At 44.1% G+C, this 27924-nt stretch overlaps 1 protein-coding gene across 4 annotated transcripts in view; it reads right to left on the bottom strand.

Moving 5' to 3' along the window:
- Positions 1–400: 400 nt before the first annotated feature.
- Kiaa0319 (KIAA0319 ortholog) overlaps positions 401–27924 on the bottom strand; it is a 69432-nt gene continuing 41908 nt past the window's right edge. For all 4 annotated transcript variants that reach the window (XM_010622952.3, XM_010622955.3, XM_033761896.1 and 1 more), the window contains 12 exons: positions 25908–26136; positions 22674–22797; positions 21299–21431; positions 20241–20389; positions 17109–17260; positions 15262–15400; positions 14471–14630; positions 9144–9286; positions 7615–7737; positions 6365–6455; positions 4599–4690; positions 401–1702 (listed from right to left, as the gene is read on the bottom strand). In XM_010622952.3, the coding sequence (XP_010621254.1) occupies positions 1524–1702; positions 4599–4690; positions 6365–6455; positions 7615–7737; positions 9144–9286; positions 14471–14630; positions 15262–15400; positions 17109–17260; positions 20241–20389; positions 21299–21431; positions 22674–22797; positions 25908–26136 (1714 nt within the window). In that variant the 3' untranslated portion in view covers positions 401–1523. The remainder of the gene's footprint in view (positions 1703–4598; positions 4691–6364; positions 6456–7614; positions 7738–9143; positions 9287–14470; positions 14631–15261; positions 15401–17108; positions 17261–20240; positions 20390–21298; positions 21432–22673; positions 22798–25907; positions 26137–27924) is intronic.

Below are 27924 nucleotides of genomic sequence, written 5' to 3'. Positions count from 1 at the left end.
TTTAGGGTGGAAGTTCTCTATGCGGTGGAGTAAGACGTGGCATTCCATCCCCACATCCACCACTTGGGGTGTGACCTTGGGCCACCCCAGCTACACTGCAGGTCATGAAGCACATGCAACAGGATGTACTCTAAGAGCGGCCACATCTGATGCCATGACACTGGCTTTCTCTCCTTCCACTCTTCCCACAAAGAATGCCCCAGGCATTACCAAGGCCACAGCCTCAGGACCATGGGTGGCTGGGACTTCCAGGAGCCAATCAGCTTGGCAGGCTACTTGATGTTTTTTGTGGTACTTGGCATTGAAACTAGCATCTTTGCACTAAGGTACATTCCCAGCCCCTTTTCATTTTTTACTTTGAGACAAGGTCCTATCAAGTTACTAAGTTGCCCAGTTGGGTTCAAACTTGTGAATTCTGCCTCAGCTTCCTGGAGTGCTGGGATTAATGGCATGCACCACTGTGCCCAATGACAATTAATTTCAGTCAGTTGCTCTGGGGTGCTACTTTGTGGGTAGAAATGGTTTGATTCTTTCCATATGTTTACAGTAAGATTTAAAAAGCTGTTTTAATAAATGTCTTTTTGTTTTCTTTTTAAATACTTTTTAAACATATGCGGTGCAGATGTCTATGTCCCGGTACTCTTTGGAAAGCACTTGAAGTCCAGCGATATCAAGACCACCCTGTTTCCATCAGGACTGGCTGTTCTCAGAGCTTCAGAACCGACACACAGCCTGAGAGTCTATACCTCTATTCGTGGCAGTCCAAATGCACAGTGAACACTACGTACTTACTAGGTGTTCAGTGGATTACTAGTCCATTCTACTGCTGATGAGAGAGGCTGGAGCTGAGAGGTCTCAGTGTAGTTTGTTTTTCTTAGAGAATGAAAAGACAAAGGATGTTAAATGCTACAGTCAACTTTGAACCCCCAAGTCCTGAAACCCTGACTCCCCTGCTGTTCCTCCTGTCCCTAGAATTCAGTTCTTCCTCAGTTCTGAAGGTTTCCAGAAAGCACACCCAGTACTGGCTGTGGCAAAGGCATGGAAAGGCATCAAGCTCAGCACAGAGGGCTCAGACTGCCTTGGGAAGTTCCATCCAGCTGTCCAGCTGCAGGTCGTGCTGCAGAAGCCTTGCACAGCCACTGTCCTCAGAGGCGACTGCAGCTGCCAAGGGTGATCAGCTGTCCCAACACCTTGTTTAAGTCACCCTCCCTAAGGTTCCACGCAGAGAAACAGGCGTTCACCTTTATTTTAACGCGGCAGTATGAAAGGATAGAAGCTTTAAACTTACAAAACTCTTCTAAGCATGTATCTTAGAAGTTTTACCCAGCCTTTATTCCTATTAATAAGCGTCCGGGTTAAAAGGTCAGTAAGTTGTTTCCTTTTATCTTGAAAACTCCAAGAAAGCAGTCTTGTACTCCATGGGGACACACAGCCACCCTGTGGAAGGGCGCAATAAACTGCCACTGAGAGTTAGTACCACGTGTGAACTGCCACAGAGGGCATCCCGCCTCAGTGTCACACCATTATCTGTCCTTTGAGCAGTAGCTGAAGGAGCTGCCGTTCTCAACAGGGCCGTTCATGGAACCCTGGGCGTCCCCTTGCTCCATCCTTTCCCGGCTGAAGATGGTGTCCTGGTCACTGTCAAACTCTGACTCGGATACCATCAGGCTGGAGTTGTGCTCTGTGCTGCAGTGCTTGAGACCTGAGGAGAAGCATCGGTCATAGAAGAAACAGCCCTGTCCTTCGGGCTGCAGCTGACATGAAAGGCAGGGGGTTGTGCCCTCTCACTTTCAACGCAATTACCCACAATGCAGCAGGTGATGCGGGATTCCCAGGATGCAGTCACAGGGGCTTGAGGCCCAGCTTTGACACTTGCCAGCTGTGTGACCACGGGGCATGTACTTAACCTCCTCTCTGGGCTTTCCTTTCTCCTCATTTTATTAAACTGGGATATAACAAAAGACAGGTCCACACAAAAGGGGAGTGTACTACTCAGGGGTTTAAGGTTGGGATTAAATGAGACAGCACCTCAGTGCCTTGGCCCAGCGTTAAGTGTGCAGTAAACACTGGAGAAAGGAAAGTTGTCAGGAGTTTGCTAGTGAGTTCATTCAAGTGCTGAGTAGCTTTTATTTCTGAGGGTCAAAATAAGAGAGAACAGGAAGAAGCTATGCTCCCTCCTCTTAAAACTTCTAGAGTCTAGCCAGGGGTTTAACACACACCCTGAGATGGTGGCTCAGAAGAGGTAAGAAATAAAAAGTCTGGCATGCAATAAGACAAGTCCAGCACGTGCTGGTGGCTGCCATTGCTCCGAAAATAGGATGGGATTTGAAGAGGGGGACTTGGACACCGATAGAGGGAAGGTGCATGAAATATTCAGAAACATCCAGAAAAGTGTAGAGAAAACCAGTCTGGCAAATGAGTTGGGTATGATGGCACATGCCTTGGTCCCAGCTACTCAAGAGGCTGAGGCAGGAGGAGTGCTTGAACCTAAGAGTTTCAGATCAGCTTAGGTTGTGCAGAGAGACCTTAGGCCATGCAGATTCTAGAGCACGGTACCACAGGCAAACCATTAAGTTTGGATTTTATCCCATAAGCAAAGGAATGGCATTTTGAAAATGTGTTAGAATATGAGTAGAACCACAGTGTGCAGGGAAAGAGGGCACCAGAGAACCAACTGCAGACATGAGCTGTTGTGGTCTGAAAGCTCTGTCATACAAAAATCTTGTGTGTCACCCCAGAAAAGGTGATGGTACAGAAAGGTGGGGCCTCTGGGAGGTGACACCGGGACTGGTGTCCACACAAAAGGCCACACAGAATGGCCCTGCCCCTTCCCAGGCTCCAGATCCGTGAGGCCTGCACATCATGCTGTGAGCCACCCAGTCTGTGCCACTCGCTCACGCAGCAGAGGGACTAAGACAGAGTGGGGCAGAGGGTGAAAGGCCAGCTGCCCCCACCATGGGCACTCAGCTGTTAACCCAGGTACACTGCCAGACTTTCCTGTGCCTCAGTTTCCTCTCCTGTAAAACGGGGAGAATCACAGTTCATCCTTTATAATGCTCAACTTAGATTAGGATTAGGATTAGGATTAAATGGGCAGTGTGTTGAAGATATCCAGAATGCCTTAAGCATGGAATACTTGTTTAAAATTATTGTTATTACTGCTAGTTTAGAGGTCAGATTAGGAGGAGCTGAACCAGCCTGGCCTAGTGGCACAGCCCTATGATCCCAGCACTTGGGAGGCTGAGGCAGGAGGATCACTGTAAATTTGAGGTCAGCCTGCATTACACGATAAGCTCAATCCCAGCCTGAACTACATAGTGAGACCCTGTCTCAAAAACACACACCCTGAGATGGTGGCTCACAAGAGGTAAGAAATAAAAAGTCTGGCATGCAACAAGACAAGTCCAGCACGTGCTGGTGGCTGCCATTGCTCTGAAAATAGGATGGGATTTGAAGAAAGAGGACTTGGACCAAAAAAAAAGAGGAAGGAACTGAGCCAGTGTGGCGGATGAAGCCAATGAAGAAGAGAAGTATGCAAGAGACAAGGTGAGACAGGGCAGCTAGGTAGAGCAGGAAGGGGCACTGGAGACGAAGGCTCTAAACCTGAGGAAGTAGGAGAGAAAAGGGGCCGGTGTGCTCAAGGTGGAAGGTAGGTGAGATGAAACAACCCAAGGCACCTTGAGCTCTTAGGCACTAAATTATGTGACATAAATGATGGTCACTCCTGTTTGTTTCCTGCGTCACCCGTTGGCAGCACCTCTTAGCTCCACTTTCCACACACAATTGGTCCCCGGGTCTTGGCAGGACTTGCCGTACCCTGGGATCAGGAGCCTCCCTCACTCCCTCAGGCCGAGGCCTCATACCCTCCATCTCCAAGGCTGCCCGGTGGCCACACATGGGGCAGGCTCTCATCACTGCCGCCGGATAGCTCTGCAAGTGATTATGTCCCTCAGAAAGAATGAGTCAGAAACCCTGAATTACAGACCGCGGGGCCAGTGCCACACGGCCTCAGGGGGCCAGAGAAAGCACTTTAATGATTCAGCAGTTAAAAATGAGAATCCAGAAGTCAACTGAGGGGGGCAAGGCATGGTCCTAAACTGTGGAGTCATACGCTTTGTGAAGAGTCATCTTCTGCACAAGTGTAGCAAAGGCAGTTGCTGAAAAATGTTTGTTTTTAAAGTCCAATGTCCTCCGGCTGTGTGTCTGGTCAGAGAGACTAAGGGGCATGGCATTCAGAGACGAACTGAGGGGTGGGGGTGTGCACAACTGTCCCAGCACAGTGCAAAGCATGGGGGATGCTTCTGTGGGGAAGCATTGTTTGCCCCATGGCCACTCAGCAGGGACCAGGGAATGACAGGCCCTTCCCGTCCCTCACCCCAAGTGCCGCAGAGTGCTTTGCCAAACATCATTTCGTTTCAGGTGCAGCAACTGCCCCCATGCCACCAAAGCACATGTTTCGGATCACTGGCTGTGGCTTTTTCTGCAGACTTCCCCATCTCTACCTAATCGAAGGGCTGACTGCGGCTCATTTGTCTTCATCAAAGCCAAGTGAACGCTCGGGCAAATACCTGGGCATGATAACCCGGAGACCGTCTTACCGTATTTGGGCCTCAGTTCCATTCTTTCCTGCTCATCCATGTTATCCAGGATGGTGTACTTGGTTTTTTTCCTTATTTTAGTCCTTTTTCTTCTGAAAGGAATAATGAAAAGCTCAGCTCATGTTTTCAGAATGGTAACCAAGATATAGGATTTGAAATACATGGAAGACACTATGGGAAATGTTTTGCCTTTAGGATCTAGTACTTGGCATCACAGCATCTTCTGGATGAGGTATGTGCGAGGCTGGTGCTTAAGTACATTCTGCAGAAACACCTTGCAGAAATGCACTGGGGTGTGAACGGCCATGCCACTAGCGCCCCCTAACGACAGGTCTCACCTACTCCTGAGCCGCTCACAGCATCCCTCAATGCCTATGGTTGTCCAGGGAGCAGCTGGCTCTCCACAAGACACTCCATACTCAGGAAGACCTGGGTGGACCAGTTTCCCAGAGTCTACAGTGCCCTAGAATGTCCAAAGATGCAGGAATGAAACCAGAGATGGTGGGAGTGGGGACAGAGAGATGGCAGAAATTATAATACAGTGAGTTCCCTGAGTTATTTAGCAAAACCCAGCAGTTATCTTTTTCATAGCACATGAAAACTGGACTGGCTTTATGTGCCTCATTCTATGCTGCAGAGGATTGCTTGAAAATACACATCAAAACCATGCATGCTAAGGTACATAGAAAGTAAACAGGAATTTCAATTTTCTGGGCTGGTGGGGATTCAGACCATGGGCCTGACACCTCCAGTTTAGCATTTATTAGCTGGTGGCTTTAGAAAATTATTCAGATTTCTCTGCCTCTACGTTCTTTTCTGTAAGTGGGAGTAAGAATTGTTCCCTTCCCAGATGGTTGCAGGGAGGACTCAGCCATGAATCACAATGAAAAGTTCTTTATATCCACAGTCATCCCTGCAAGCATTGAGGGCCATCTGCTTGACACACCTGTCACAGAGCTGCAGAAAGTTAAAGTCACACCCAGTCGGTGACAAACACCACCCCGCAGGTACTGGAGGAAACGTAATGGGGTTTGAGCCGCTTTTTCAGTGCCTGGCTCTGTTCACCCGTCACCACTGGAACCTTAATTACTAGTAAAACTAAAATAATTCATAAGTGATTTCTAAAAATTAGCTACCAATTTTAGTATTCCTATTATTTTGATCACATTATGAGAGAGGACTTAGTGTGTTGTATAGAAAAATGGATGCAATGTTCTCTTCTGAGGACTCAAGTAATTACTTTGCCTACTAATCTCCTCACAAAGTGTGGAGCAAGAGGTTCGGGAAGATTCAGACCATGAAGGAGCTCAGGGGCTGCTCAGAGGTCAGCTCTGAAGAAAAAAGAAGGAAAAGACCTAACACAGAAGTTCTCTGTGGTGCAATTACTGCCTCACTTTAAGTTTTGAATATATTAGAAAAGATTCAGACAAATCAGATTGTTGGTTCATGTAATTAAAAAATCAAACTCTACCAAGTGTACCAGCATAGCTCTAGAACTCCTTTTCCTGCTGAGACCTGCAGGGCCCTGAAGTGGGACTCAGGGAACCTGTGTCACACTAAGAAGATGCAGAGCTGCCGGCCCTCTCAGGATGTGAGCGCTGGAGGAGAGAGCCACTCCCAGGACCAACCCACTACTTAGGCCCATGTGCCTGGTGGCAGAGTGACTGTCCGATGGTTCAGCAGTTTAGCAAATCCCAGCAAACAATGTTTGAGCTGTACTTGATGAGGTGCCCCTATTTCCCAGGAACAAATACACGCGCCAGTACCTCCTGCAGCAGCAGATGCAAAGCCAGGCTATGCCTCCCATGAGCACTGCAAGAGCGGAAGCCAGCACAGCCACATAGAGGATGCTCCACTCTGAAAACCAGAAGACCACAGTGGGCATGGTTATATGCTACTCGCAAAACCCCCTTGTTGTGATGATTCACAGGAAATGCTTCCGAGTCTTCCCGAGCAGAGCCATCGGTGTTGACAGCACCTGGGGACTGGCTGCAGAGAACAGGAGGACAACACACAAATGCATGGAGAGCAAACCCACTGCCTTGCCGTTGGCCATTCATTCAGATCAGGGACCTCATGAGCACACACGACTCTCAAGAACAGAATAATCTACATCAGTGAACATTAGTTAACAGTGAATTAGGAATACCTCTTATTCATACACGTGGGCCACATCAAAACCTACCTTCCAGAATCCCAAGAATCACAGCCCTCCCACAAAAGTCCTGGCTTTGTCTTAAGGAAGCCACTCAAGTGTCTGTCTGGCTGCCAGTGGCACAAAAGACGCTATTAAGCCAGAGGGCAATTTGGAAACTCCTGGTCTTCAGGCCTTCCTCCTCCCTGCAGAAATCTGATGTAAAAAGCCTATAACAGTAATCTGGGTGCAGAGAAGCTGATGGAGTAAAAACACAGGCTTAATACTGCACTCCTTGGAACAGTGGACCAAAAGCTGGCTATTTGCAAATTTAGCCAAATGTCTATGCGGTGTCTGAAGGAGCAGCATTTGGCAGCCAGCTCTGACCTTCTCTTCTGCCAAACACGCCCACCTGTGTACTCTTGGCAGTAGACTGGCAGGGACATGTCATTTTGGCCCCAAGAGAGCCAGCAGAGCTCCAGTTTGGCGGCTGATGTTGGGGTTCCCGTCCTGGGTGCTCACTCGGGTTGACAGCTGGGAGAGTGGGCTGGATTTTCTTCTTTGGTTCCAGAGGGTCCAGCCTAGAGGACATAGCCCAGAAGCCCAAGGGAGCTGCAATCTGGAAATGCAGCCATGGTCCAGAGCAGCTCTTTCTTAAAAATGCCAGCAACAGGGCGAAAGTGCTGCCAAGTGCATCTCCTTCCTGGAGAGTCCTCCACATGAGCCCAGACACACTCCGCAAAGGTGCACTGTGGAGGGGTCTTACTACCAAGTACACGGCTCACCTGGCTTCAGGTGAGAACAAGCTGAAAGTTTACAGCTGCAAGGCCAGGCGGGTATTTCTGACCCCCAGGAACACAGCCCCTCCACCTTGACACTCACCACAGTTGCTCTCCGCGTCCCACAGATACCGCTGTACAGGGTTCTCCATCCACAGCGCGGAGCACACGCAGCGCTTGGTGATGGGGTCGCAGTGGCCGTGACCAGAACATGGGAGAAGGCAACCTGCAAAGAGGTGGCAGGCTAAGGTCACAGCAGAGGGAAAGGGTCCCCTGGTTCTTCCTCTTCTGTTCCTTCAACAGCGCAAGCCCAAAGGCTGCTGAAGGAGGAATCACTTGTGGCATGGACAGGGCTACTGGGACTCGCTGGTCCCCAAGAACCTCACCAGGAAGCAAAGAGCAGTAAAAGCCAAAGCACAACAGAGAGCAGACGCCTTAAAAAGCAGCAAAATCACTGCACCCTCTGCCCTAAGAAAATAAACTCTGAGAAGGCATCCAGTGAAAATAATTGGGACTATGCACAAACATGTTTTTTTATTATAATATTATCTGAAATCAATCTTTAAATCCATTCATAGAGGCTAGCTGCATAATTACCAGTAATACCCAGGGAGGAACCATTCAGTCAAAAAATGTCTCACTAAGAGATATGAAGGATTTGAGAAATGATGGTAGTATGATTTGAAGTTTAAAAAACACATTATCAAACCATCCTGATTGTATTACATGTTTCTAGAGATGCAGCAAGTGGAAAGAAATAACATCAGGAAGCCGGGCATAGTGATGCACACCTGTAATCCCAGCACTCAGGAGGCTGAGGCAGGAGGATCGCCATGAGTTTGAGGCCAGCCTGAACTACAAACTGAGACCCTGTCTCAAAAAAAGAAAAAGAAATAAATCAGGATATTCATAAAAGTTCTTTGGACAATGGGAATTCTAGACTTTACAATCTGGAGGATTACTTTCTTCTTTAAGCCTTTCTGGATAATTCAAATTCCTAAAATAAGCACTTTTGTAGCTAGGAAAAATGAAGTTATTTAAAAATTTTACTCCACATTATATTTGAGAAAGTCAGTAACAGCCTGACATATACTTGAAACACATTAAATTTACTGACCAAACATTGCTGCAGCCTTTATAACTCTAGCTGAAATGACCACTTGGATGTAATATTCATTCAAGTGACCCAGGAGATGGGGACAAGGCCATGAATAGGGAATTCAGTCCTGAAGGGGTAGAGAGCAAGGTGCTAAGAAAAGAGCTAAAACTGAAAGGCACGTATAAACCACTTTCAATTTTCAAAAGCTTTGATGCACATCCGTAGTTCCAGCTACTCTGGAGGCTGAGGCAGGAGGATTGCCTGAGTCCAGAAGAATGACAGATTGGGCAACACTGCAAAACCCTGTTCAAAAACTTAAAAATAATTTCTTTTGGACCCATGACTATCAGTTTCCTCCCAAGACAAAATAGTTGGCAAATGTGTGTAGCAGAAACCTACTTGAGAAATAAAAGCAAAATAAGTCCCTGGGTGCCAGGGTGAGACTCCCCTGGGGTCACACCTCTTCCTGTGTCAGTAAAACACACCACTGACTGGCAAGGCCCGCTCTTCCCAGACACTCCTAGGGGGCGTACCTGCGGTGTCAATCCTCAAGACCTTGAAGAGCAGGAAGTCGGCCTTCTCCTTGGAGAGACGCCTGTGCAGGCTCCGGGCCACCTGGGAAGCCTTGAGCACCTTGAACGGCGGCCCACTCTGGACATAAAACACAACTGCCGTGCTGCAGAAGGGACAGAGAGACAGACATGTCCCCCTGGGCCTCTGACCCAGAAGTCGAGAGGCTCAGAGGCCAGGCTAGGCCAGGGACCAAGGAACCATTTCTGTTCTCTCTGGTCCCCAGTGAAGCTGATGACACACAAACAGACCTTCACAGACGAGCAACCCACGTAGGGGCAAACACACAACATCTGGGAAGTGGTAACTTCCGGACAAGTCCTCCTTTTTTGCTTCATTCATTCTTTCATTCCTGTGGTGCTGGGGATGGAACCTAGGGCCTTGTACAGGTGGGGGATTAAAAATTCTCTTCAAAGTACAGAAGCAACAGTGTGATGACAGCATCAGAACTAGAAGACAGGGTTGATGCCGGTGACCCTGTACTGTACCGAGACACCTCAACAAGAAGACATAGAAAACACATCTGACAGCGACGAGACTGCACAGACGACTAACCCAGGATTACACGCATTAGTGAAAAGTCAGAAGACAGAAAAAAATGTCGTAAGAAATCTGTTTACAGAACTAAGAGCAAAAAACTTCCCAAATGGAGGGAAAGATACATACAGATAAGTAAGGCATACAGAAATAGCCATGTCAGAAAAGAACTCCACAACCCATCATAAGTCAAAATTCCCAATGGCCAATGCAAGGACAGAATCTTAAAAGCTGTTAGAGAGAAACAACACCAAATATAAAGGTAAAGCAATTAGGGTTAGAGTAGACCTCTCAACACAAACCTTAAAGGCCAGGAGAACCTTGAAGCATGTCAAATCCTAAAAGGAAACAACTTCCTGCAAAAGTATTTTTCAAACTGATGAAGAAATAAAGTCTTTCCCTGACAAAGAATACCTTAAGAAATTCATGTCCACCAAACTGGCATGACAAAAACTTCTCAAGGATATCCTCAAAAGAGACAAGGAAGTCAACAATGCCAAAAGTCTAATGGACTGAATACAGCAGGCGAGGTGAGGAATTAAGCAGAAGGGGGGAGTTTAAGGAACTAGCAACAGGAAAAGAATACAATCCCAAGCATAAATACTTTTCAGTAATAACTCTCAATATGTGAATGGTCTCAATTTCTCAATGAAAAGGTAAGACTGGAAGTTGGATCAAAAAACAAAACTTAAGGGTATGCTATATAAAAGAAACACATTAAACCCAAAACTACTTTTATAGACTGAAAATCAAAGGATTGAAAATAATATTCCACACAACGGAAGCCTGAGAACGAGCAGGAGTACCTATCCTATCTTCAAAGTGTACTTCAAGCCAAGACTACTCAGAGAGACAAAGAAGGTCATTACATATTGTTTAAGGGAATAATTCAACAGAAGGAGATAACAACTATAAATATACGTGTACCAAACACTAGTACACACAACTTAATAAAAAAATACTACTGGGTATAAAAGATCAGATAAACATCAACACAATTATAGTGGACAACCTTAATATACCACTGTCACAAACAAATCAACTAGACAAAATTATCAACAAAGAAATATCAGGGTTGAACCAAACCTTTGAACAAATGGACTTAAAAGAGATCTACAATGCATTCCACCCAACAACAAAATACACATTCTTCTGAGCACCACAGGGAACTTTCTCCACGACTAACCCATAAAGCAGGCTTAAGTAAATACAAAGGAATCAAAATTATCCCATGCACATTATCAGATCATAGTACAATGAAAGTAGAAATCACTGGCAAAAGAAACAACAGAAATTATGCAAACACATGGAAATTAAATAATACCCTCTTGAATAATGGATGAGTCTCAGAAGAAATCAAGGAAGAAAATAGTTACTAAAATCAAATGGTAATACCAGTACAACATACCACAACCTATGCAACACAATAAAAATAATCCTAACAGGGAAATTTATAGCTATAAATGCCCACATAAGAAAAACAGATTAAGATCAAATAAACAACCTAAGGATGCATCTCAATGTCCTAGCAAAATAAGAACAATCTAAACACAAAGTAGTGCAAGAAATGAAGTTATAAAGAGGAGAACTGAAATAAATGAAATTGAGACAGAAACACAGAGAATTAATGAATCAAAGAAATGGTTCTTCAAAAAAAATAAACAAATTAGATAAACCCCTAGCCAACCTTACCAAATAAAAGGAAAGAAAACACACAAATGATACAATTAGAAATGAAAATGGCAAAGTCACAACAGATGCTGCCAAGATCCAGATTATTTGTAACTACTTTGAAAACCTGTACTCCAGTAAATTGGAAAATCCAGAAGAAATGGAGGTTCCTAGATACATATAAATTAATAAAACTGAACAAAGAAGATAAAAAACTCTCAACAGTATAATAACAGACAATAACATTGAAGCAGTAATAAAAAATAATCTACCAACTAAGGAAATCCAAGGACCTGATAAATTCTCCACTCAATTCTATAAGAACTTCAGGGAAGATCTAACACCAATACTCCTCAAATGGAAAGGGAAAGAGTACTAAAATTGCCAAAATGGCCACAGTACCAAAACCGATACACAAATTCAATGTAATGCCAATCAAAATACTGACATCATTCCTCACAGAACTACGGAAAAAAAATCCTGAAGTTCATATGGAACCAGAAGTAAAAACAATCCTAAGCAATAAGAGCAAAGCAGAAGGCATCACAACCCTGGATTTTGAGTTATATTACAAAGTTGCAGGGATAAAAACAGCATTGTACTGGCACAAAAACAGACACTCAGATCAATGAAACAAAATAGGGGATGCAGAAACAACTCCAGGCGTGTTCAGCCATCTGATCTTTAACAAACAAGCCAAAAACATATGCTGGAGGAAAGATGGCCTCTTTAACAAAGAGTATTGGGATAAGTGGCTAACCACATGCAGAAGATTGAATCTAGACCCCATCTCTCACCATGCACTACACTAAAATAAAAGTGGATCAAAGACCTAAACATTAAAACAGAAACATTTAATCTGCTGGAACATGAAATAAGTAAAACTATTGAATACACAGGAATAGGTGAGGACTTTCTGAACAGAACCCTAATTGCACAAGAAATAACACACAGCCAGGCGTGGTGGCACACGCCTGTAATCCCAGCACTCAGGAGGCTGAGGCAGGAGGATCGCTGTGAGTTCGAGACCAGCCTGGGCTACATAGTGAGTTCCAGGTCAGTGTCAACTATACAGTGAGACCCTGTCTCAAAAAACCAAAAAAGAAAAGAAAAAAGAAATAACATACAAGTGGGCTTATATCATATTAAAAAGCTCTGAATAGCAAAAGAAACAATCACAGAATGAAGAGACAGTGTACAGGATGGATAAACACTTTCTCAGCTATGCCTTGTGCACACGACAAATATCTAGAACATATAAAAAACAAAAAAAGTTAGATTCCTCAAAATAAAAGATCCAATCAAAAAATGGGCTACTGATATGAACAGACACTTTTCTTCAGAAGTACAAATGGCCAACAAATACATGAAAAAATATTAAACATTGTTGGCTATTACAGAAATAGAAATTAAAACACTACTGAGATTTCATCTTACTCCAGAAAGAATGGCTATCAAGAAATCAAATAGCAAAAAAATGCTAGCAAGGGTATGAGGAAAACAGAACTCTTCTACACTGCTGGTGGGAGTGTAAACTAGTACAACCACTATAGACATCAGTATGGAGATCCCTCAAAAAATTGAAAACAGAAATTCCACTGATCCAGCTATTTCTCTTCAGGTATCTTCTTGAGTTAAAACACATCATATAATAATGACACATGTATATCCATGTTTATAGCAACACAATTTATAGTAGCTAAATCTTCAAAGTGGCCTTTATGTCCATCAACAAGTGAACAAAGAAAGAAATTGTAGTATTTAGACATAGCGGAGTACAACTCCACCATAAAGAATGATACACTTGAGTTATGTGTAGGAAAATGAATGCATCTTGAGACCACAATGTTAAGTAAAATAAATCAGATGCATAAGCTTAAATATCACAGGCTTTCTTTTATATGAAAAACCCATTATAAATAAATTAAAGAAAAAAATAATAGATAATAAGAAACAACCAGGTAGAGCTTTTGCAAATGGGAAGGGGACTAGAAGATGGATGGAGGGGTGAACAAAGGGATTTTAAAAAAGAATAAGATGTTATGTAAACGTACCAGCTTCCTACAATGAATATAATCATTATGTACTACAAACAGTAAGGGCAAGTAAGGAAAAAATGTATGCCCCATGTTAGAAAGAGCTCCTTAAGTTATCGGAGAGGTGGGTGTCTAGCTCAGAGGAGGAGTGCTTGCCTCGCATGTGCACGGCCCTTGCTTCAATCCGCAGCACAAAAGCAGGCACGGTGCCACTGAGCTACGTCCCAGCCCTGAATGTGGCTTTGTTCGGTATTTTTCTAAATAAATCTCAGTTCTCTGGAAAACTAACCTAAGGAGAAAATCTGACAATAGCTCTCACATTGTGGAATCACTGTGAAAGGTAGATTTTCATTCCCATGTTCTTTCTCTCACCTCCAACCCCATTCCAGTCAGATAAGAATTCAAAACTAAAAGCTCAATGAAATCAAAAAATCTTTTTTGTTTGTCTGTTTGAGACAGGGTCTTGCTATGTAGTTCAGGTTGGCCTTGAACTCACTATACAGCGAGGCTGGTCCTGGACTCACAGCTGTCCTTCCTGCCTCAGCCTTCTGAGTGCTAGGATTATAGGTGAGTGCCCGGCAAATGCAAAAATCTTATAAGAATTCAATACCAGAATTTCATGCTCATACATCCTTAGACGAAAGCAAATGGCAAGCAATGAGCCTTTCACACTGAAGGAAGCTGCAGTCCCTGTGAACGAGGGACAGGGACAAAGTCTGGCGATGGTGCTGGCTCTTCACAGGCCCCAGGCCACTTGCAGGCCCTCTGAAAATACTAGAGCCTAACATCAGCTCCCTCTCATGCTCCCTAGGTCCTTCATTCAGAGCGTTCTCAATCAATAAGCATTTACCAAGACTGGAGGGATGGACTTAGAAAGATATGTCCGTATTCTGTCTTTTGAGAAAAAAAAAAGCCTATGAGTGGAGTAGGATAAAGGTGTGCACAGGAACAAGCTGGGGCGTGGGTGGTGTTCTGCTAATCAGATGCAGAAAGAGCTGAAGCTCTGGGGGCTGAGGTCCTGCCTGGGGCAGGCAGCCCGTACGCACCTCACATCCGAGTGGGCCTGGATCTTCTGCACCCTGACATCCGAGTCCAGTGCACCCAGCAGCGTGGCCAGCCGCCGCACCAGGGCATCCTTCTGCTGCTCCGTCAGCTGCCCGGCGCCCACCTGCAGGATGAGCTCCACCAGGCCCCCTTTATTGGGGTCTGCGAAAAGGGAGATGCAGGGTTTCTGCTCAGCGCTCGCAGCTGCGCAGTGCACAGTTCAGAGCCACCCTCTGTGCCACAGCCAGAGTTGGCTGTCAGCGTAAATCCTTCTTGACACCCTGGGGGCCGCTCTCTGGGAGAACTTTTTCTGTTTTGTCCCATTTTGTTGTCTATTAATTTCTTCCCCAGAAGATAACCAAGTGCATCTAATTAGCCTCTAAACCAACTTCAAACTCCCGCCCCTCACATACTTCGCTGGGACCAGAAGAGCTCTGTCTTCCTGCCATGACCACTGCCAGCCTGGTCTCCACTGGGCATCACGGCATCTCACTGAGCGGCCACCAACCCCCCGAGACCCAGCACTGAAGTCACTATGTCCCCATCACACAAACAGTTTTATTCTGGCAGGAAAGTAACACTGAAAAGAAAATCTTGATGCCAGTGACAGTTCTTACTGAGCTCTGAGAGAGGCTGGATCTATTTGGGGACATGAAACAAAATGCATAAAAAGCCTCTCAGCAGGTGGCGGCAAGAACTGGGCCAACACAGGAGGCCTCCAGGCCAGCCCACAATGTCAGGAGCTAGGGCCAAGCAGCAACTGGGTCGGGGAGCTCACAGCTCACCAACGCACCTGGCCGCACCTCCACGGTGGCGGTGTCCGTGTCCGAGGCCCCCTGCATGTCGGTGACTCGCAGGCGGAAAGTATAGACACCCTCCACCAGATTTGCGAGCTGCAGGGCTACAGCCCGGTCAGAGCCACCGATGACATCCTGTGAAAAAACAACAATCACAGGCAGCTGTCAACCTCAGCATCCTTGCTTCTCTTGCTCGCAAACCTCAGTTCCAGTCTTCTGTGTGTGCAGACTGTCAGGGATGGCAGAAGGGGCTGACAACTAACCTCCAGCACCTCCTGTCCTGCAGGTCCCAGGGCCCCAAGGCCTCAGAGCTCCCACAGCAGTCACCGAGCACCTCTGAGGAATGGCTAAATGGTCAGCTTTATCCAACAGAGCCGAGGACTTGAATTGGGCAAAGACCTCTAGGGTGAGGCATAGGTTTCAGGGGTCTTATTTTCAAACACTGATTTATAATTCTCTCATCTTGGGTCCCCTGAAAGTGTTTCATATTCAGCCTTTCAAATGATCCAGATAAAAAAACCACTGTTCTGTGTACTTTGATGCTCCAAAGGATGAGAGAAGAAGAATCTCCCACATTTCCTGTTCTGAATGTGCAAATACAAAAGGTGGAAATAAAAGGCAAGGACTGTATGCCAGACCCGGTGGCACAGGCCTGGAGTCTCAGCACTCTGGAAGGCTGAAGCAGGAGGATCACAAGTCTGTTCCCAGCCTGGGCAACTTAGCAACTTAGTGAGACCGTGTCTCAAAATTAAAAATTAAAAAGTAAAGGCTCTGAACAGAGATCCGTTATAACTACACCTAAAAGCTAATCTACCATCCATCTGAGTGGATTAATTCTAGAAGCACTGTAGACAGCACAGAGCACTTTTGCTTACTTCCCTGAGCTTCCTCCTCAGGTACATTTCAGGTACTTGCAGATCTCAAGTCCTTAGCAACAACAGGAAGGAAGTTGAACTTGAATTTATAGCCTAAGAGGCAGAGGGATCTAATGGGGTAAAAGTGTCTCCCAGGAGCTAAAAGCCTGCCTGCCTCTGTCTGGGTTAAGAATTAGTTCACTGACTTTGACAAAGTCACCTTCCATCTCTGCATTTCACTGAGTACCTGGCAAGTGGAACAGCACAGCAACCCCTGACCATCACACACATCTGATATGATACAAGGAAGAGGAAGGGTCCACTCAGACCAAAACAGGAATGACAGCTAACGAGCAGCACACTTCCCACTAGAAAACTTGGCTTCAAAGTCCCTCCAGGACATGATGTGCTGTGCACCCACCCCCCTAGTCTGCTCAAGGAAGTCTGAAAGGACCTCAGTGTTGCTTAAATCTGACAGCAGCTTGCTGGCCCTCAAAACACCATAACACAGAAGCACAGCCACCTTCCTGTGGAGAGGAGGGCCTAACAGAAACATTGCTCTGGACCAGAGTGTGTCCCTCAGGCCCCAGGAATATACCTAAAGACAGGCCCCATACTATACGGAGGTAACTGAGGTAAAACAAGGTCACAAGGGTGGGTCCTGACCCAAAAGGATGACAGTCCCCCTAGGAAGAGGGATGAGAGCTAGTGTCTCCACCTCCTCTCTGTCCCTGCCAGGTGAAGACATAGTGAGAAAACTGCCATTTGCAAACTGGATGGGAAACAGAAGTACCAAGAAGAGACACCTCACAGGAAATGGAAGTACCGGGACGAGAGTCCCTTGGGAGTGTCCTCCCAGCCTCCTATACTGTGAGAAAATACATTCCTGTTGTTGAAGCCATCTGGCCATGAAGGTTTGCTGTGGCAGCCCAGGCTGACTGATACAAATGCACAAAAGCAGACAGGGGCGAGGCCCTGTAAGTACTCACTCCAGCTGCTGGACTCTGGCCATCCCGGATCCACAGATAGGATGCAATTCCTTGGTCATCGGTAGAGCTTGAACCATCCAAAGTAATGGAGTTATTGGGAAGCACAAGAACATGTCTGCCACCAGCCTGGGCTCTGGGAGGACTATTATTTTCTAAGGCAAATATAGCAAAAATGAAAGCAAAGAAATTGATTGAAAATACTGGTGACAGAACATGCATCACAAAACACCCATGACTATTCCATCTTGCAGATGTGTAGATGTGAAATATCTACAAGGTGTTTCTTTTGACCCCTGATATCTATAAATAATATATTGAAGCCCCATGCTCAGCTGAGTATAATCTGAAATAAAAAAGGTAAAGCAGGTAAGAGCCTGGACATGGGAATTCTTCTAATGTTGTTACAGTTTTCTCACCTTGGAAAAAAAAGAAATAATGATCTTACTTATGTTCAGCAAACACTGAATAAATGGAAATATAAAAGTGGAAATATTTTAATTTAAAATGGACTCCAGGGATAGGGTAAGTGTGACTTCCTGGTACAGTACTTGCCTAGCGTGTGTAAAGCTGGGTTTGATATCTAATATCACCAAAATAAATAAATAAAATAAAAAATAGAGTCTCAGTTGGGTGCACTGGCACATCCCTGTAATACCAGCATTCTGGAAACCTGAGGCAGGAGGATCACAAGTTCAAGTCCAGCCTAGATAAAATAGTGACTTAGTGAGATTCTGTCTCAAAATAAAAAATAAAAAAGGGCTGCGGTGCAGCACAATATGAAGGTTCTGGGTTCAATCCCCAGCACTGCAAAACAAAACAAAATATACAGATATTATTACATTTAAAAGTGACACCCTGGGTCATTTTTTACTGGTCCAAACAACCAACCTACAGAAATATTTTGATTTCTTGTGTTGCTAAATCAGTTTAAAAAAAGTAGACCCTCACACCTCTGACCAGGTGTTGGAATACATGAGGCCGTGAGAAGGCCATTTCTGATCTAATACCCTCAGGAGAAAGGGCCAGGGGTGCACTGAGCAGGAATGGGGTACACTGGAATGGGGGTCACAAAAACGCAGCCTCCATGTGGAGACAAGGGAGCTCCCGCTTGCTCAGAAAGGGGTCTCCTCCTGAAAGACAAAGCAAGTGACAGAAAACAGGGTGCGGACAGGCCAGGATGCTCTAGGGTGTCATTAACACCCTACACTCCCCAGCCACAATCATCCTAAGGACAGACACTGCCGACTGGAACAGACACTGAAGACACTACCAGTTTCCCCGCTTCCCTGGGCTGGCGTTCAGCTCAGGGATGGGGCTCTTGATTTGCGTGCCTAGGCTTACGGTTACTTTCCCCAGTACCCTGCAAAGAAAAAGCCATCTACCACACTGTGTTCAGAGGTAGCATGGGGGGAGCAGGGTGGAATCCAGTGCGGTGGTGGCGAACCTATGGTACACATGCCACAGCGGACACACACAGCCTTCTCTGTTGGCGTGGGAGCCAAGTCACCCAGCATCACTCTAGTAGCCAAGCATCAGACAACAGTGCACGTGGGAGTAGTTGGTATTTTTGGTATTATTGTGATAAATAAGTGGGTCTTGGGTTGCAGTTTGAGCAGTCAATATCTAAAAGGTTCACCATCACTGATCTAGTGTAAAAGACACTTAAGTCTACAAGACTAAGAAGAACAGAAGCAGACTGCAGTAAACTGAACCCCAAAGTGCCCTGTTCAATCTGCATCCATGTAGGTTTGCACTGGAACTGAGGACCCCACTCACTTCTGTCTTGGAGCTGTCAAACTCCAGAGCCTCGGTCCTGATGCTCCCTTGGCACGAATTCACTACATTTAAACCTGAATATCCTCCCCAGAACCTGCTCTTCTGGAAGCAGGATTTTGATCATCACACCATCACTATGCACATGGAAGTCAGAGATGCCCCCTTTCTTACCCTCCATATCTATTAAGTTCCCAAGTCCTGGGACTTTAGGCTCTCTCTTTGCAATCTATCCCTTTTCTCCCTATTTTCCCCTTGCTGACCTCAGATAAGGCTCATATATTGTATCCAGACTTACAGATGCGTTCTAACTATTCTCTCTGCTGAGCCTCTCTTCTCATCAACTTGTTCTGTTTTCTCCTTTTGTTTTTTTGTGGTCACAGGGCCTCACATATGCTAAGCATATATTCTCTCACTGAGCCACATCCCTGGACCATTTTGTCATTTTAGAAATCTAAGTCTTAAAGCTAAAAATTTAGAGGCTGCTTTAAAATGATCCAACCAAAATAAACTGAACTGGTAAACAAATCCAAAGACTGGCCAAAAAGAGACTGTTGTTAAAGCTGGATAATGGGCTACTGATGTTCTGTTAAGACTACCCGCTACTCCTACATGTGGTTAAATTTTTCTGCAATAAAATATTTTGGGAAAAAGCCCAAATCTGGATCACTCTGCTGATCAAATTGCTTCAGCCTCTCCTAAGTGCCCTGGTGATAAAGTCAAGGCTATACAGTAACTGATGGCACCTACAGCCCTTCACTGCCGAGCTCAACTCTCCCCACTGCCCCCAAACCAGCATGGAATCTTTCATCCGGCCCACTCACAACCCCTCCGTGCATAAACATGCCGCCATCATCCCTTCATTAATTCATCCAGCTGACCAACAGGTATGGTTTGCATGGGTCTAGTTCTGTGCTCTACAGACAATGAAGGAATGTTTGAGGCAAAGGACCATGAACAGCTCACAGTTCAGACAAGGAGACAGGTTCCCAAAGCAGAATTGCAGGACTCTACCCAACAAGTTCCACTTTAAGAAACAATACAGAACTTGAAAACATTTCTGCTCTTGAATTTCCAAGGGAGACAGGGAGTAAAGCATAATGGTGTGGCAGAGACATGAGTCTTTAGTCACCAATGGAAGGGAAGTATAGCTATTAGAAGGTGCACTTCATAAACAGAAGGAAATGTTCTCTTTACAGAGTGGATCTGAAAACAACTCACAGGAATAGAAGGCTGTGCTTCTGGATTAAGAAGAGTTCAGTCTCTGCTATGAAGAAGTAAACAGACACCAACGTTTATATAATGGCAGCCTGGCTTTGGTGGGGCAGGGCCAGCGCTCCTCAGGTTGGGGCCACTCACCCTCCTTCACAGCCACGGTCAGCGTGGACGTGCTGCTCAGTCCCTGCTGGTCCTTCACTGTTAACCGGAAGTGGTGGGTGCCCACCTGGAGACTGGTCACCGTGGCTACTGCTGCATCCCCATTTGCCATCTCCACTGCACCAGGGCCTCTGTGACACCCAGAAGTGGGGACAAAAGGGGGACAGGGAGCTGTGAGTATGTCGGGCCTGTGATCTGTGCCCTCACAAATACCCTTCTAAGATGACTCTTCACTTGTTATCTCTAGTTCAGTCTAACAGGCAGAAGCTACAGCCTATTTCACGCAGAGCCAGCTCGGTTCCTGGAAGAGGATTTTGTTGTTGGTGGTGTTTTTCAAATTTTCTTCTAATTGGGCTGTAAGTGAAATGATTTATTTTTGGAAAATTGAACCCTAGTAACTACTCTTATTTCTTTGAATAAAGTCAGGTAAACTCCCCACATATCTTTAGTGGGGGTACAGAGGAGGAGGGAATGAGCCAGACAATGGATCTCCTAAAGAGAATTACAGAATAGTGAGGGCTTGGGAATCAGAAAGACCTAGGAGGGTGCCCTAGCCCTTTCTACTCCTATCTAGAATGTTAGGCCCTGTGATCTCACCGGTCTCGACAAGCCTCAGTTTTCCAACTTTAAAAAGGAAATGGGATTAGCATGTGTATTAAACACTAGATGTAGGATGCTATGAGATTAAGCTGTGAAGCTCAAGAAATACCAGATAATCTGAGCATCTGCTTAAGACCTGCACTTCTGTTATCCACAGTCACTGCAGGCTGAGTTGGTGTAGTCAAGACAGGACTACTCGGGCCAAAACACCCTAATCCCAAGACAGACCCATCCACCTGCCAACCACCTCCTCCGCTGTCATCAAAAGGCCATCTCTCCTGTCCACATCTGCCATATTCTTCCCATCATGCCCAGCTACTTTTGGAAATATGCTTAAGCCCAGACAAGCTCAAGTGGAGTGTTCAGCATTGATCTGCAGAGAAGGGGTACAGTTACTCAGCTGTAGTTGGGAACTGAGCATCTGTGGTGACACAGCCTACCTGACGTGCTCCCAGTGGTAATAAACAATGCCGTGGTCATCGCTGCTCCTGCTCCCATCCAGGGTAGCACTGTCCACTGGGAAGACCAGCTCCTTATCAGGGCCAGCAATGGCCACTGGAGGCCTGTTGTCTTCTAGGAAGGCAGAAACAGTGTAAAAAAGGATTTCCTCTTTGCATGTAGTCTGCAATCCTGATTCCTTGATTCAAAAGCACATTACATATACTGAGACCAGGCAGCTGACATGGGGAAAAAATGAGAACCAAGATCTGTCGTGTAAAGGTACAAGATCCCAATAATGAATGTCACTGTACTCTAATACCTAAAATGTACCAATAACTCAATTTTTTAAAAAAGGAAATTACATATACTGAGACCAGGCAGCTGATAGGGAACAGTGTCCATTGGGAATCCGGGGGTGAAACACGAGAGTCTCCAGCCAACCCAAGGTCAGAATATTCTGAGGCAGGGCCCGAGTCACAGGCAGCAAGAGGCAGTGAGCCCTGTGGCACATGAGGCTGGGGTCTTTAGAAGACTGTCAGGTGTCAGTCAGGATGGTGGGGAAGGAGAGAACAGGAGGAGAGAAAGAGGAAGGGAGAGACAACGGAAAGAAATGGACACTGATGAGCAAAGACCTGCTATGTCAGGCATGGTGGACTTCCTGTCATCTTTGTAGCCCTATTGCCTAGCAAACAGCAAATATTCAAATAATTTTGGTTAAATGTTGAAGAAAGAAAAAGGTACAAAGTATCACTTAAAGCATTACTGATATAAATACAATTCTTATTCTAAAAAAACAAGCCATGAAGTCAAAACCTGTGGCAGTCACTTCTAAAGCACTAAAATATGTTAACAGTTATTTCTTACAAAGTAGTTGAATGAATAAATGAAAAAAAAAAAAAGCCATCTCCAGGTGTAGGCCATTCTCACTGCAGGACACTGCAAGTAGCAGGCATCTACTAGAAAGGCTCCAAGCGAAGACCACTGTGAAGCCTGGGCCTGGCTGCCTGGGAGGCTCCTGTGGTCTGAGGCAGGCAGAGTGTTGGGTTCCGTGACCACCAAAACAGACAGGAGACTGAGCAGGAACCAGCACCCCAATGCTGGGCTGCACCTAGGAGTCTCTGCAGGGTGCCCTGGGATTTGTTGCCACAAAGTGGGTCGAGACACTGTGGTGCTCAAGATGGTTCTCATTGTGTCCCTCGTGCCATGGTTTAGAGTCCCAGTCAAGACGAGGTTCAGAAACCCCAAAGAAAATTGGATTTAGGTGTAGCAGTATCTCCCATGGCCCTGCTTCCTGACAGCTCAAAGTGGACGCTGCTAAAGCCCAGATGCCCTGTTATTTCACCCTGGGGCCAATCTCATCTCCATCTCACCTACCAGGCTGGACAATCACGGTGACCTCTGCAGTGGACTGCTGTCCTGAAGAATCTGTCACTATCAGCTGAAATGTGTACTCCCCTTCCTGCATTGAGGACACGCTCAGATAAGGGGTCCCTGTTCCCTAAGGAAGAATAGATGCCAAGAGGAAAGCAAAAAGAATGAGCAATGTTAAAGCAGCACAAGTGAATAGCATGACTTAACACAATGATTCTACTTCATACAAGGCCTGTGCTTGAAGAGGAAATATGTGGGTACCCAGGAAAATGCAATTTAAATTTAAATTCCATCATGTATCCTTACAGTATCAATGGAATGTAAATCAATACAGCCTTTTCAGAAGCCAAGATGGTGACAGATAATGAAGGTGCAAAATGAGAACTTTCTCCAACCAGCAACTCCCCTTTCTCATTTTGTCCTCTAAAGAAGTGTACAGGAGGTTCATTGCCCACAGATATTGAAGGAAGCAATCTGTATAGTGAGAAATGGAAATGATCTAAATACCCATAAGAGAGAGGCCAAATTTGCTGGGATACACAATGAAAGCTAGTCTCAAAGAAAGAAGGTTGGACTGGGGTGTGTCTTGGGGTTAGAGCGTGTGCAAGGCACATACAAGGCTTGGGTTCACTCTTGAGGCCGATAAATAAATTAAATTTAAAAGAATCAGGTGGCGTTGGGGATTTAGCTCAGTAGTGCTGCCGCCTGCCTTGCAAGCACAAGATCTCGAGTTCGATCCCCGGTACCAAAAAAAACAAAAAAAGAATCAGGTGGGTTTATAAGTACTAATATGAAAAATGTTAAAAAACATACTAAGCAAAAACAGCAAGCTGTGGAACAACACATACTCATGATAGTGACTGCTACACACACAGAAAGGATTCCAGAGCACACATTCTAAGAATGACTAAGTAATTATCTTTAGGCAGGTATGTGGAGGACACTGGTGGTCAAAGTGTATTTTTATCTTATCAGAAGTTATTTCACTGTTTTTTTCGGTTCTTTTTTGTTCACATGTTACTTTTGTAATAAAAACATTTTTTCTTGGGCCAGGGATTTAGATCAGTGGTTCAACCACCTGGCTAACAAGCACAAGGATCTGAGTTCAATCCCTGGTACATAATAATAATAATAATAATAATAATAATAATAATAATAATAATAATAATAATAATAATAATAATAATAATAATAATAATAATAATAATAATAATAATAATAATAATAATAATAATAATAATAATAATAATAATAATAATAATAATAATAATAATAATAATAATAATAATAATAATAATAATAATAATAATAATAATAATAATAATAATAATAATAATAATAATAATAATAATAATAATAATAATAATAATAATAATAATAATAATAATAATAATAATAATAATAATAATAATAATAATAATAATAATAATAATAATAATAATAATAATAATAATAATAATAATAATAATAATAATAATAATAATAATAATAATAATAATAATAATAATAATAATAATAATAATAATAATAATAATAATAATAATAATAATAATAATAATAATAATAATAATAATAATAATAATAATAATAATAATAATAATAATAATAATAATAATAATAATAATTAATAATAATTTTTCTTTTAAACTCTGAGGCAAAAATACTGTAGAGCTGGTGATATAGCTCAGGGTTGGAGCACTTGCCTACTAAACTTTTGAATAATAACACAACCTCAAAAATTCCAAGTTGGTTGACAATAATAATCATCTCCAGCCATCACAAAAGAATACTGTAGTTTGGACCTGCAATGTCCCCAAAGGCCTACATGTCAAAGCCTACGTGTCCTCAGCCTGCAGCGTCACCGGGAGTTGTGGACACTGTAAGAGCAGGGCCTAGTGGGAGGTGTTCTGGTCATCTGGGTGCCCTCAAAAGGGACTGTGGCACCCTGGTGGCTTCGTCTTCCTCTCGCTTCCTGGCTACCACCCGTGAGGGGCTTTTTACTCCTTCACCAGTTCCTACCATGATGTGTTATCTTGCCACAGGGCCAAATGACCACAGACTGAGACCTCTGTGAGCCAAAATAAATAATTTCTCTTTACAAACTGATTATCTCAGATGTTTGTTACAGTAAGAAATCATGAAGTATAAGCAAACAGCTCACACACACATAAACAGAGCAAGTTTCAAAGTTATTAGGTATTAGATAAATGTATTTAAAAGGTCTGAGCAAGTCAAAATATAGATACAAAGAAACTCTTAAGGAGAAGTCACTGGAGCAGAGGGTCACGTTGCATGCCCACAGTCCAAGCACTTTGAGAAGCTAAGGCAGGAGGATCACAAGTTTCAGTTCAGCCTGGGCAATTTAGTCATTTAACAAACCCTGACTCACAATTAAAACATTAAAAAGGTCCAGGGGTACAGCTCAGCACAAAAGGCCTAGTAAGTACTAATATGAAAAATGTTAAAAAACATACTGGTTCAATCTCCAGTCCAGAGACACAGATAGAGACAGAGAGATAAGCAGAGAGTCAGGGACAGAGATAAAAAGACAGAAAGGAGAGGGAGAGGAGAGGGAGAGAGGGGAGAGGAGGGGGAGGGAGGGGGAAGGGAGAAAGAAACAAGATAGCACATAGTTTCTAAAATAAGGGAAACAAGGCCAGGTACAGCAGTGCATGCCTGTAATCCCAGCACTCAGAGGAGGCCAAGGCAGGAAGGCAGGAAGTTCACTGTGAGTTCAAAGCCTGCCTGGGCTCCACAATGAGTTCAAGGTCAGGTGAACTACATATAGAAACCCTGTTTCAAAATAACAACAAAATAAATAAATATAAAATAAAATATGATAAACATTGTTTTCTTATAATGAGCTTCGGGTTCCATTATTTCTAAAGTTTCTTTCAATATTAAACTATCTGTCTAACAACTGTTGGGTCAGACTTCTCCCAACCTGACTTCAAGATCTACTCGTCAACACAGGGTCCCTTGGTTGCTGCTCTATGCTTGTCTAATTAAGGATGGGAAAAGGATATACTGTAACTTAGAAGATTTGTGTGTTTAGTTGCTTCTCTGTCAGTTTAACTGTCTTAAGAGACAATTTTACACAGAAGAATTTTTCGATGTAATTGGCCCCAAACCAATGCATGACTGAAACATGCATGCATGGATGGATAGACAGACAGATGGACAGAGAAACAGATATGATAGATACTGAAACATCTGTAGGCAGGGTCGGGAACTTGCCTGCAAGGCCACCTCTTTGCTCTCACTGCCAGCGCCCAGGGACCACTCATAGAGCACAATCTGGTGGTCATCACTGCTCCGGTTTCCATTCAAAATGATGGCGTTTTGGGGCAAAGTAATGGTCTGATTGGATCCTGCATTGGCAACAGGCGGATAGTCTACAGCACTGTTGACTATTAGGGTGGCACTTGTGGAATTCGTGGCCCCATCTGAGTCCACAACAGTCAGCCTACAAAAAGAAGAGGATTATGATTACATTGCAAGAACACACCAGACTGTAAGGTCTGAGATTGGGTTAGCCTATTCAGGGTTCATTTTCAGGTGTAAATGACTTCAGGATGAAACTAAGAAAAGAACATAGACTTGAAGGTTTTTTGTTTGTTTGTTTGTTTGGTACCAGGGATTGAACTCAGGACCTGGAGCTAGCCAGGCAGGTGCTGTGCACTGAGCTATCCTGAAGATACTTTTGTTTGCTTTGCTGTTTGCTGTTAATTTATTTTTAAGTGAGAATATAATTACATGTTAAAGCTTAACCTTTTTGGAATTCCAAACTTTGAGAAAGTGGGTGGAGAAACCACTCTCTACTAACACAGAAGCCACTGTGCTCCCAGACAGCGGAGGTGACGCACATTATCAGGGTAAGTTCTATCTTCAGGCTTGGGCATTTAGAGATGGGGCATCACTCATGAATTATCAGATGCACAACTTTGAATTCTTAAGTTCTTTTTAGAGGACTTATTATATTTTCCAAGACTCTTTGAAAGCAATTTTAAGATTAAGCAGTTTCAAGTATGACGTGATGCTCCACCCTCAAATTGCAAAGTAAACCTTGCTGTCCCTCAAGTAGCAAACGGATTCCTAATGTGGAAAAAGAACAGTGAAATCACTAACAGGCGATGCCGTCCTTCCAAGGCAGCAAGGGCAGCAGGTGCAAGGATGGATGCTGACCAGTGTACAGAGCAGGATGAGAACAAAGCTCCAGGAAAGCCCTGGAGGGAAGGGGGTGCCACACCATCCTGCACAGGCCAACAACCACAGGCCACACTCCACACTGCTAAGGTCCAAACTTCAAATACCTCTACTTTGGGGTCCTTCCTTCTCAACCAGGCTGAGTGAAAGCAACCAGAGAATGTCTTCCGGGGTCAGCAGCAGAAATGTGACTCAACCACACAGAGAGCAGTAATCAAATAAAAATGAACAAAAGCATCTCATAAAGTGACATATTACCACATATAAATACTCCCTCAATAAATAAAGTGTTAGAGAAATAATTTTCATAGTAACTTTTTGAAGTCCCCTTAGGTTTTTTTTGTGAGGGGTACCAGGGTTGAACTCTGGTCCCTGTGCTTGCGAGGCACAACCACTGAGCTAAACCCCTGGCCCCCCTTAGCTTTTTATATCAGAAAGTTCCCACAAATCCGTATTAGCAAACTTATCAGATGAAAATTTTGCAAATGTATCAAATGTCTTTAAAACATATATACTTCTAACTCAAAAATTTTACTTGTACACCAAAATTTTTCCATAAAGATATTCCAATGTTAAACACTGGGGCTGAATTAAGAAACTATAATATATCACTATGGTACCCAATATGCTGTAAAATATTTGATGGATTGATATCTAGGGTAATCTGCTTTCCCTTCCCACTTTGATAACACATTAGCAATGGCAGAAAAGAGTGAGGAATGTACACACACCTAGATGGGTTCTATTACCAGGTGATGTCTGTTCCTTAAGCTCAAGTTCCAAAGCAACTGTCTTCCTATTCATTCTCCTATCACTTACAAGCTTCAAACTGTATACCTTCTCTACTTTCCTCTCCCCTCTAGCCAAGGGAGTACAGAAGTTCAGCAACTCTTCCTTTACCTCCACACCACACAATGAAATAAAGAGTCCAACATTAAAAGGGAACAAATCACTGATACAGACAACAGCACCAATGAAATCACATTCATTGAGTGCAAGAAACCAGGCAAACAGTGGTAAACACTGTATGTTTCCATCAATATAGATT

This window comes from Fukomys damarensis, unplaced genomic scaffold (genome assembly GCF_012274545.1).
Source record: "Fukomys damarensis isolate Sample0158 unplaced genomic scaffold, DMR_v1.0_HiC HiC_scaffold_10, whole genome shotgun sequence".
Taxonomy (NCBI): Eukaryota; Metazoa; Chordata; class Mammalia; order Rodentia; family Bathyergidae; genus Fukomys; species Fukomys damarensis.
This window is presented reverse-complemented; position numbering and strand designations above follow the sequence as displayed.